This window comes from Neovison vison, chromosome 7 (genome assembly GCF_020171115.1).
Source record: "Neovison vison isolate M4711 chromosome 7, ASM_NN_V1, whole genome shotgun sequence".
NCBI classification, from domain to species: Eukaryota; Metazoa; Chordata; class Mammalia; order Carnivora; family Mustelidae; genus Neogale; species Neogale vison.
This window is the reverse complement of record NC_058097.1, coordinates 58,182,290-58,194,301: the sequence shown is the minus strand read 5'-3', so window position 1 is coordinate 58,194,301 and position 12,012 is coordinate 58,182,290. Positions and strand designations below refer to the sequence as shown.

Here is a 12,012-nt window from a genome sequence, read left to right as displayed (position 1 = left end):
CTCCTTTTCTTGACTTCAACCGACTGATTGTGAGCTCGGCTTTGCACATCCTGCCAATGGTCAAGGGTTAGACTTAAAGGGGTAGTTACAGACTGTCCCATTTTAGATTCTGAATAAAGCAAGTAACAAATAGGCACAACACTGAACAAGACAAATAGACCGGTCACAAGATGTGCCTTGCAGCTTTGGCGCCAAACCGAAACCGATTCCGACGGTCGGGGGGAAAGCAAAAGCTGTTCCCTCGGCCAAAAAGTGAACGTATCCCTCGGATACGTTTGGAGCACCGAAAATTCGGGCTCCCCGAATCCCTGGGACGTCTCCCAGGGTGTCAGGGGAGAAGTCTGAGTCTGTCAACTCCTTCTCAAGCTGCCCCGAACACCGGTCTATTACGCGTAATAGCACAATTCCGATACCGAACACTGAACAAGACACAAACAACAAGCAGGCAGACAAGGCAGCAGACAAGACGACAGAGACAATGGCCGGCCAGCTTACCTCCCGGTGGGACCGGTGGTCATTGGGCTGGGGTCCACAGTGGATCTCGGTGGAACCTCCAAATGAAAGATCCTAGGAGACCCGCACCCAAGGACGCACACACGGACCACTGGATGCAATAAGCAAGAGGATTTATTTTTCACAGACGCGCCTGAGGGCGGTCAGCAGCACCAGCTAGCTGAGCACGCGGGCTTCGGGCTTACAAGCTTTTTTATAGGGCAAGAAGGGGTACAGGAGCAACGGCTAAGCAACAGGTTTTCTATTGGATGTTTTAAAACATAAGGTGGGTTATCTGAGGTCACAGCTGTTAGTTCCTTCAGAATTCCTCGAGACGACCGGGCGGGACCCTCTAGAGACTTTCTGTCCTTGTTCTCTCCCGGTTTTTGCAATAAGGTGGCAGGTGGTGGGAGGATGTTTTTCAGCCAAGCAGTTACAGAAAAGCAAAAGAGCGGTTAGTTAATCTATGGCTGGGGGGAGGGTGTCTATATGCGGGGTCCTTCAAAAGCAGCATTCTTCTCCTAATGTGGCACATAGTCCCCCTTGTTGGAGGAACAACAAATTAAGCCCCCTTCTATTCTGGAGTACTACCTCAGACAGGGAGGTAAGAGATAAAGGAATGGTTAAAGTAGACTTACAGGATCTTGGTAGGATATGCTGGGGTAGGGGGTTGGTCAGGCTAGGATTGTCCTTAGCAAAACCTCAAGGTGAGGGCAGTTAAGTCCCCAGGGGAGAGCCACTCTGTCTGTTTCAGGGGCTTGTCAGTAGGTAAGGAATTTTAATGAGTTTCTTCGGCCTCTGTTTCCCACATCAGCTAAACTTGAGGTGGGATGGCCTTAATATTCTTGGCCTCCACAAGTTCAGGATTCTCTATTGTGCCTCTGACATTACATTTCCAGCAAGTATCTGTGGCCCATGGAAAGTAGATGCGACGTCATCTTCTATTTAGAGAAGTAGAAGTAATATTAAATAAAAAGTGATAACAAGGTTGCAAAAGTTGGAGAGCAGGAATGACCAGGAATTGTAGATGCCTGAAGGTCTACATGTGACCCTGATGTGTAAAAAGACATAGAAGTGCTTTGGTAGACTCTGAACTCAGCACTCACTTTGGATCTGTTAAATTTGTTGGAATTTCTAAAGCTTTCGCCCCTCTTAGCCTTTGATTAGTGGTAACTTAGTCTAATTGCTTAATTTCTGGCTAGGAAGCCAGAAAAACTGTGGGGTGGGCATTTTCCTATTACTGTCCATGAAAGTGAGACATACCCAGCTTAGTCCCTAATTGTGCCTGCACAAAGACATGAGGTAGGACTTTGTTGTCCGTGAATGACTGCAGTTCTTCAATGGCATGTTAATCTAGGATTCACTGAGATTCACAGAATATTTTCAGTTTGCCTATTTTATTTTTTAAAAAATTGTAAACTTTTACATACTCTCATTTAATTAAGTTATTTTTAGCTTCTCTTTTTGACATTGTTTATGAAGTACTTGCCATAATTCTTGGAAGAAATACATTTCTAAGTGGTTTATTTATGTGCTCAATACACACTTTTAGAGCAGTGAGTAAACGTGACACCACAGATTCCCTGTTTACATTTACTCTTCCAGCTACTCTAATGTCCTCTTCAACTCTCTCCCCAAGCTGGTATTGCTCAATGTGCTCATGAATGAAAAGGAATCCCCTTGTGGAGACAATACATTCGAGTGACCAAGGTTCCAACACAGACTTGTGCTCAGTGGGTTCTCTCATACCTAAATGACTTCTCAAATTCACTGCAGTCTTATAAATTTTTTCACCCTTCCCTGATGTTTCCCCAGAGCTTCCTGCCACTATCTTTAAAGAACTACATAAACACCATCAATAACTCTGTCATTTCTATTTCACTACTGTCTTTCAGAGATAATCTGCTGCTGCCCCTCGGAACAATTTGTTACTTAAAATGTAACCCCTGGAGGATTTTACTAGTTGCCAAGCACATTTAGATATGGCCTTAAAAAATACTGATACTGACAACAGCTCTTTGGGGAGAAGGACAATGTACGACCGTGAAGCTGGGCAGCTGGGGATGCCTGGCTCGCTCTGGGCGGAAGGCCGCCCCTTCACCATAGCCTGGCAGCCGGGAATGCCTGGCCTGCCCAGGGCGGAACGCTGCCTGCTTCAGGGAAGCCGAGCACCCGGGAATACCGGGTCAGCTCAGGGTGGAACGAAAACCGCCTGCTTCCCTTTTTCATTGTCACTCCTTTCTCTTCCCAGAAGTGCTCTTTGTTAGTTAGATGAGTCCTTTGAATGTGCTTGGTTAACTATAAACCTTACCCTCCTCCTTGCCTGCCTGCAAGATGTGACTAACGTTAGACCTTCATCAATCCTTCTGTTGGCTATTGTTTCCTATCAATAAAAGTGAGACTGTGGAGTTGCTCGTGGCAGCAGTCCTTTTCGGCTGTTGGCCCCTGCTCCCAGTCTTTTGCAGCTGACTTGTTTGTGCCTAATTCTTCTCTCGTCGCCGACTGGAAGTGGCAATAATCTGAATTCCTCTTGCAGAAATTTCCCTTCAGTAACAAGAGAAATAATCATTTCCCAGCAAGCTGATGGGACCATGCAGTTCGGGTGCTCCCTTCCTCTTGAGATTCAGGTACCCCTTTAATATTGGGATTCTGTGCTCCTTTTGCACTTACGCTGAGTGTGAAGTCTGCAGCCACTGTCCCGTACCAAAATAGCATTTGTTTGGGGCACCTGGTGGCTCAGTCGGTTAAACTTCCGCTTTCCGCTTGGGCCATGATCCCAAGCTCCTGGGATCAAGCCTCACCTCAGGCTCTCAGCTCAGTGAGGAGAAGGAAGCTCCATCTTCCTCTCTGCTCTCCCTCTCAAATAAAATCTTTTTTTTTTTTTTTTTAAGTAGCGTTTGTTTAGTTTCTCTCCACTTGAGATACATGTCTGATTGCTGAAAGGAGTTGGATATCTTGGAACATAGGGAAAGAAATACCCTATGGATTAAGCTGTTCCTCAATGGGTAGGACTCAGTCACAATATATAGGGAGGAGAGACATTTTCTGTGGGAACTAGAGGCAAAGCTTCACCCTTGTGCAGTTGCTTCAGGGCAATCACACTTCCCTCTTCTATCTTCCTGTCATGAACCTATCTAGTCTTTTCCTCTTGTTCCTGACTGAACATAATGAAACTCAACAACTCACTTCGGACTCTTGAAGTTTCATGGCATGTGACGTGTAAGGGCCTGGTTGGCCAGAGGGAGCCATTTTGTTGCAGTGAACTTAGATTGACCCTATGCAGTGAAATTAGATTGACCCTGCCCCTCCCAGAGGAATTTACCTACGCCTAGATACAAGGGCGAGTTAGGCCAGGTGAAGACATCCAATCAGAGAGGCGCGCATATATTTACTGAGGTGGGTCTAAATTGTAGTGAGTGTGAACCTTTAATTAATAAATGCAATAAATAAATAAAAAACGGAGTAAGCCTCCCCTACTCCAACTAAATATAAACAAGTAAAAAACATTTATAGCAGATAAACAAGCATAGCAAGTAAGCCTAGACCAATGTGTATATAGTGATAAGACTAATGTGTGTGTAGTGATAAAGATGAACGTAGAGCAATAAGCTGCAAATATTTTGACCAGTGAAATGATATTGCAAAAATGTTGCAAAAACATGTTTTCATGTTTGTGTGTGTTTTGATGTATAAGCATGAGAAAAACAAGTGATGTAATATGTTTATGAAGGAGACTTAGCACAGTACATAAAAAGAGGCATCTCGTTGGACTGAGCAAAGCGAGTTCCCTGTCGGGAGAATGTCATCGCCGGTGTTACCGACACCCCGACAGTCTCATTGCCAACCATTCGCTGGTTCCTAGTCTCAACTTCTGCGGTGACCTCTCTGTCTAGATTGTGAGGCGACTTCTCCTTATCCTGACAACTTGAGGAGCTGCCAAACCGCGACGATTGTGGTGCGGACCTCGTCCCAATAAAGATAAAGTGAGTTACATCATATCCGTCTCTCTCTCGCTCCCTTTCTTTCATTTACGTTGCGACCCCCTGGCGGGACGCAGGGGTTTTGCTCGCATCATAAATCCCATTGGCCACCTGTGTGGGGGGGTACTCAACCACCCCTATAAAGGTTAGTCTGCGAGGCTGGGGAGGCGTAGAAGAGCTGTGGGAGGAGTAGTAGAGTCGTCAGAGCTCGGAGAGCTGTCAGAGCTGGAAGAGCCGTCAGAGCACTCCTGTCAGAGCTGTCAGAGCAATGAGAGCCTCCAGCAGCCCCACCGCCCTGAGCCGTGGCCTCAGGGAGCAGCCTCGCTGGAGCAGCCCCTATCCAGGTAGAGGCCCTGTCTGGGGAGCAGCCTCATCCAGAGCAGCCACGTTGGGAGCAGCCTTGCTGGGGTCGTGGTTGTCACCTTTTTTGTAAGAGACAGCCCTGACCGGTCAGTTTGGTTCTTGATGCTTGGCATGAAATAAAGCTATGCTTGACCTTCGCTTTGTATCAGTCTCGTTCCTTTGATCAAGGATCCCAACACCAAGAACAATAAGATAATGTTTATTCATGTACAGCTAAGAATGTACATGTTTTATATTGAAATAACTTAATGGAATATGTCTATTTGTATCAGTAGCCTTGAGGGGCACCTAAAGTACTGGTTTTATGCTCTGGGAGCCTGCTGAGCTTCAGGGGGTCTGAAATCATGTTCCTAAGAACTTTTTCGACTTGTAGACAGCACCCCTATAAATCTGCGCGAATCCCTTAAGGAAGCCTCCAGAACCTCACTAGACCCTTCGCAAAAGCTCCAAGCCCTTGGGACGGTTCTGGTGAGAACGTTTTCGCCCGGGCTCCTACTATGTTACCCAGAGGGCGGGGCGCTGACGGGCTGTGGGTAAGAGAAGAGTTTTTCTGCGCGTTTGACAGTTCTTGGGGAGGGACCTCCAGCGTCCTCGCTGTGGCGGCGGTTTGGGGCGCTCCTCGCTTTGTTGCGGCACCGTCGGGCGGTTGGCACCGTTGGGACTAACCAGACCGAGAAGGCGCAAGGGGAGAGGCTGCCCCGCCGCACAGACTGAGACCCGCGGCAGGCGACGCCACCCGGGCTGCCCAGCGCGGGGGCCAGGACGGGGATCGCCGGCCCGGGTGTCCGCTCCGTCACTGAGTCCGATGGCGGCGGCCGCGCCCAGGGACCCGGCTGAGGTAAACGCTCGTCTCCCGGGGCCTCCCCTTAGCCACCGACCCAGACCCCAAAGGCCCGAGCGCGGAGCGCCTGCTCGCGGCCCTGCGGCCCTGCGGCCCAGGCCCGGGTGTCCGCGACAGGGAGGCGCCGGTGGGCGGGGGCGCGTGTGTAAGCATCGGTGGGCGGCGTGCGGGAGCCGGCTCCCGGCTGAGGGGCCACCGGGGCGGGGGCTGCAGGGGGCCTGAGAGTGGAGGATTCTGCCCTCAGGGGACGGAGCGTAAGGCGGATCCACGCCTGCGCTGGCAGGCCCAGGTGCGGTTTCTCTGCCCGGAGAACCATGGGAGCCGTGGATGGTTGTGAAGAGAAGAGGGACACCGTCTGATTCAGGGTTTTAAAAGTTTTTCCAAGGGCTGCTCAGAGGGAGAACATGCTGGAGCGACAGTGAGGATACTGAAGCACTGGGAGGTGGGTCTAAGTTACGGAACTGGGAAGAGTAAGTCCAGAGAACTGGAATCCCGAGTTTATTTAGCCTTTCAGCCCAAGGTCTGGCCTCCAGGGTTGGAGGTCCAAGCCCTCTGGAATGCACCGTGGCTCCCAGCGTCTGTGACGTGCTTCTACCCTCGGGTCCCGAGGCTGCAGTAGCACTTACGGAACCTGCACAGTGAAGTGGAGGGTGTCCCTCCCGCGCTGGTGTGGATCCATCCCCCGTATCAACTTTGAGATGCGATGTCCGAGGACTCTTCACCCGCTTTTCTGCCGGCCCTTTAGTTTGGGGACGTGGGAGTGATCCAAAGGCCAGGGCGTAATCTAGACTCATTTTGAGTCCAGGCTGAGGATGATAGGGAGTTCTTCTGGCCACCAACGGAAAGAGGTGTAGACGCTGACCTCAGAATAGGTACAAGCAAGTGCAAACACTTGCAGTGTGGGAAGAGGGAGCAGCAGGTCTCCGTTCTCTCAGGAACAAAGAGCAGGGGATGGAGTTCGTTTGGCAACGGTTGCCTGAGAAGTCAGGCAGCTGTAATGAATGAAATGGGAGATTTGGAACGGAGGAGGAAGATGGTCTTACCTAGGTCTGAATAGGCTCCATCTGGTTGCAGAGTGGAAAACAGACTTTGGGATTGAGGGAGGAGGTAGGATGACCAGGGAAGAGGCTACTGCTGCGATCGTGCAGGTGAGTGTTCATGGACCAGAGTGCTGGCTGTGGAGGTGGGAAAAGTGTTTGGATTCTGGATCTCTGTTTCCAGAAGGGCTGATTTTGAGGGTGAGAGAGAAAAGAAGGAGTCGGATATGACACTAAAGTTTTGGTTTTAGCAGCAAGTAGGGTAGAAGGTAGATCAACTGAGATGGGAAGGTCAGTAGCAGGAGTGATTCTCACTGGGGATATCAGGCTTTGTGTGGGGCCATGTTAAGATTCTGAGATACTCCAGAGGAAAAAAATGAGTAGTGGCATCAAGTGGGCAGCTGCACACAGGTCTGGAATCTGGAGTGAGGTTTAGGATGGAGGCATCTGGAAGTGGTGGCTGCTGTGTGCACCAGGGTGGAGCTGAGGGTCCTATTTAGAAAGTGGGAGTCCGCTCACCGCAGTAACGTTATTAGCAGCTCAGAAAGAAGAGTAAAAGTTCCAAGGGCTGGATCTATTTCTTGGGCTTGTGGCTGGGGGCAATGGGTATTATAAATACCGAGGTAGGAGAGAACCACGAAGGGAGTATGTGGAGAGCCTGGTCGTGGCAGGTGGCTAAGACTTCCAAGGGAAGAGTGGACGAGAAGTAGATGAGGAGGACTGCTTGATATAAGATGGGTTTACTACAGTTTTGTGGTGAGCTTTGGTGGGTTCTGGGGCATTTGCCGGTGTGTATGGTCTGGGGCAAGCATAGCCATCTGTGAAAACCACTGTGCTTGGTATGGCTGCCAGTATGGCTGAGATTTGAATGAGGTTTTGGTGGAAAGAGGAGGGTTGTGGCTCCTGATGGGGCAGCAAGTGCAGGACAGAACTGGGAGAGGGGTCATGGGCATCAGAAATTCATGTGTGGTTCCATATGACTAATGTTGAAGCAAGGATTAGAGACAGGCAGAGAGGCCTTTGCAGGAGCATCCAGGGCTACCCCTGGTGTGCGACCCATCAGAGATCTGGGGGAGTACTGGATCCTGTTTGAATTTGCCAAGTTCTCTCTGGATGCCGTGTTCCAGGTAGCATGGAGCAAGTCCCGGAAGATGTATGTGGTGTGGGGCAGGGAATCGGCAGGGGCTGTGGGGATGCACGTGTTGGGTCTGAGGATGTGAGAGGTGCATGTGCATGTGGAGAGAAGGAGTGGGAATTGATGGTCTTGGGTCCTGGTACTGGAGACTTAAGGGTGATGGGTGACCCCAACTTTTATTGTGAGGCATGATATGGAGGACTCCAGGGAAATTGCCTGTCAGGAAGAGATGCAGCCCTGTAATCCAGTTCCTGAGTGTAGATGGTGTCTCTGCCTGCTTGCCTGCGGTTGCTGAGGGCTGGACACATTGATTAATAGAACCATGAGGAAAGAGGAATACCAGTGGCATCAGGTCCTGGTTTCTCCTCTAAAGTGGAGAGCTTGAGAAGGGGATGGGTGTGGGATAAATGTGTGGGGTGGATTGTCGGTCCTCAGTAGGGAGGCTGTGATTTCATCTGTCCCCAACATGACAGGACAATGTGACTTTGGAGGATATGGCCATGTACTTCTCCTGGGAGGAATGGGGTCTCCTTGATGATGCTCAGAGACGCCTGTACCATGATGTGATTCTGGAGAACTTGGCACTGATGGCCTCCCTGGGTAAGGCCCTCACACCCATCACAGTGACCTAGGTAGCAAGTTTGCCTTTCTGCTTTTCCCTAGTGGCTGTTCTGTCCTTCCATCCAGACCATGGGCACTACGACCTTTCCTAGTTCCCTGGGTAGGTGCTATTGTTGCTTGGATTGGACTGTTAGCACTGCCCTCTGCTCTCCCTGCTACCTCAACACCTGCTGCCCTGAAGTCTAGCCGCAAAGGATTCTGGGCCGTCCTTCTAGGTAGTCTTGACAGTCAGCTGGATGGATCCCACCTTGCTTGACCCCTTCCTGGCTGGGTGATTTCTGCAGATCCATGGTACATACTTGCTTCGGGTTTTGCTCCCTTCTTCGGATAGTTCTACATGTCTGCATGTGCCGGGAATTGCCATCGTTGAAACAGACACTACTTACGTCTACTATGCGCTGTTCTTGGAGACCTTTGTGTGAGGTTTTTTGTAACGTTTAGTTTTCTACAATTTGTCATGGCAGGCTGGTACTGGCCACCTATATGTCCTGTCTTAACTTTAGGACTTACATTATCTAAGTCCCATGTAGTTGCTCAACTTGGGTTGTGGGGGAGACTTCTGAACATGTCACAGAATGATACCACTCCTGCCATGGCAGGAGGGGCCAGAGGGGACCTGATCTTGCTGATTGGCAGCTGAGACAGGACATGACGTCAGGGCTGTGTTCACATAATACCAGGAACTTGTTCAAACTAGTGTTTTGGTGCCATTTAAATGGCCACACCTCATTTTCACCTTTTCTTCCCTATTCTTGATACTTGACTAGTTTGTCATTTTTACTCTGACCTCTAGTCCCTGGCTGCTGGCAACTTCTTACATCTGTCAGTTACCCATTCCTTTCCACTGCTGCCTTCGCAGTGTTCCCAGCATTGGCTCATGCATAATAGCTGGTGAACACATATCCCCAGTAGTCCTTGAACACGAGCTACTCACCAGCAGTCATTTTCCTGTTTCTTCATGATACTCACATGTGAGCAACAACCTTCCTGGAGGTCATTCTCAAAGGAGTAAGTCAGAAACTCTGCCTGCTTCTCCTTACTGTGCTGCGTCCCATTCTGATCTACTTTCATCTTGTGATCCTGCTTCTTAGAGAGCCTTTTAGAATCACAGTACTGCAAAGAAGCCCCTTCCTCATCTTGCCTCCCAACTCCTCCATCCTGAGAACAGTCTCATGTATTCATTCTTTTGTATGTCAGGCACATATTTATAATGTGGCTGCCACTTGTCTCCTGAGACAACATGTACATGACTAGCATTTCTGCTTTCAGATTGTTTGTGTGGCAGAGAGAGTGAGGAGACACCTTTCGGACAGAATGTTTCTCTGGGAAGAATGCCACAGATCAGGATCTCAGAGCCAAATCTAACCACCCAGAAGATTCATCTCTGTGAGAAGCATGTTCCTGTCATGAAAGATACTTTGTACCTGGATAGGCATCAAGGAACACATCCTGGGCAGAAATCATACACATGTGTGGCATGTGGAAAACAATTCTGTTTCAGTGTAAATCTTCACCAACACCAGAATGAGCACAGTGGGAGAAAACCCAATAGCAAGAACATGGACAGGACTTCCTTTGTGAAGACCTATAGACACCATTCATTAGGGAAGCCTTTCACCTGTGAGGATGTTGAAAAGGACTTCTTGGCCAGTTTGGGACTTCTCCAGCATCAGGCCACTCCCAAAGCGATACTGAGTATACACAGCAATACTAAGTGTGAGGGGTCCTTTCATAGTGGAAAAAGTTCTTACAAATGTGGTTAATGTGGAAAAGCCTTCTATCGTAAATGTAAACTTGTTCAGCACCAAAGAATTCACACTGGAGAAGGACTGCTTGAGTGCAGTGAATGTGGGAAAACCTTCAGCTATAAGCATACATTTGTTCAGCATAAGACAGTCCACACTGGAGAAAAGCCTTCTGAGTGCAGTGAGTGTGGAAAGGCCTTCAGGTTCAAATATAAACATGTTCAGCACCTATGTACTCACACTAGAGAAAGGCCTTACATGTGTAGTGAATGTGAGAAAACTTTTGGATGATATCCAAACTTGTTCGGCACCAGAGAATTCACACAGGAGCACGACCTTATGAGTGTGCTGAATGTGACAAATTCTCTAGACAAAGTTCCAGCCTCTTTCAACATCAGAGAATTCACACTGGAGCAAGGCCTTATGAATGTGACAAATGTGGGAAGTCTTGTAGCCAAAGTTCTGTCCTCATCCAGCATCAGAGAGTTCTCACTGGAGAAAGGCCATATGAGTGCAATGAATATGGGAAATCCTTTAGACAAACCTCCAGCCTCATTCAACACCAGAGAGTTCACACAGGAGCAAGGCCTTACGAGTGTAGTGAATGTGGGAAATCCTTTAGCCAAAGTTTTAGCCTCATTCTACATCAGAGAATTCACACTGGAGAAAGGCCTTATGAATGCAGTGAATGTGGGAAATTCTTTAGCCAAAACTATAGCCTCATTCAACACCATAAACTTCACACTAGAAAAAGGCATCAGGACTTCAGCCAACCTGAGAAAGTTTTCCAACATCTGCTCTGATTCAACACCAAAAACTTAACGACTCAAATCAGTTTTATGAATCAGTAGATGTGGAAAAACCTTCAGCCAAGATCTAAGCCCATTCAGCATGAAAAAGAAATTCCACATAAGAGAATGGCATTAAACATTTAGGAAATATGCTCTTTCTTTGTTCAAGGTAACAGCACTAGAGAGCCTCTGTGAGGAGCCATCTACCACACATTCCAGTTACAAGAAGTTTTCAGGAGCTGCATTTCATATTCTGACCTGCTCAGACCTTGCCGGAATTCTCACTGCCAGTGGTGGTAGAAGGTATCTCACCTCTGACACCCAGGAGGTCCTCCTCATGGCATGCGAGTCACCTTAGCATGCTCAGAGAAGACAGATGTTTGTGTTCTTCTGCTCTGTAGTGGAAATCATGGTCTGAACCCCTGGGGTGGGAACCTTTCCTCTGACTAGCTATGGCATGGACCTGATCCACTTTTTGCCACAGAACCCAATCCAGGAACCACTGATATTTTGCCAGTTTTACCCTCTTCATGGCATTGTTGATCTTATGCCATACTTTTTATGGATTTTCCAGCCTCTAAGTCACTGAGGTGGGACCTGTCTTCCTCAAATTTGCTCTGATTTGTGCAATAATAAACATCTTATTAAATCACATTTAATCTTAAGATTTTTATTCATTGTGTGGGGTGGGTTGAAAACATTGGGCTCTGCCATTGTGGAGAAGTGGACAGCTTTCTTGGACATCAAGGAGACAGTATAATGTCAGAGACTACCTCTCACTATAGTTTTTACCTAATCATCATTCCTACCTGGTTTAAAAAAGAATTATTTGATGTTTGTCCCTAGTTCCTGGCATAGAACTTCTGAAACCCTTGGGATTTCCTGGATAAGAGTCTTTTGTATGAGGGTGAAATGACTCAAGATGGAGGCCAATAAAGGAACTTCAGGATGGGAGCTGGTGACTAGACATTAGAGAGTTCTAAATGTAAGCCCTATCTGTAACTGTC

General features: G+C 48.3%; 1 protein-coding gene across 1 annotated transcript; it reads left to right on the top strand.

The window, feature by feature from the left end:
* Positions 1-4,740: 4,740 nt before the first annotated feature.
* On the top strand, positions 4,741-11,017 carry LOC122913384 (zinc finger protein 154-like). Its single transcript, XM_044260127.1, is given in 6 exon segments — positions 4,741-4,816; positions 5,706-5,821; positions 5,921-5,965; positions 8,322-8,448; positions 10,231-10,491; positions 10,494-11,017. Coding segments are annotated over 6 exon segments (1,149 nt in total).
* The last annotated feature ends 995 nt before the right edge of the window (positions 11,018-12,012 follow it).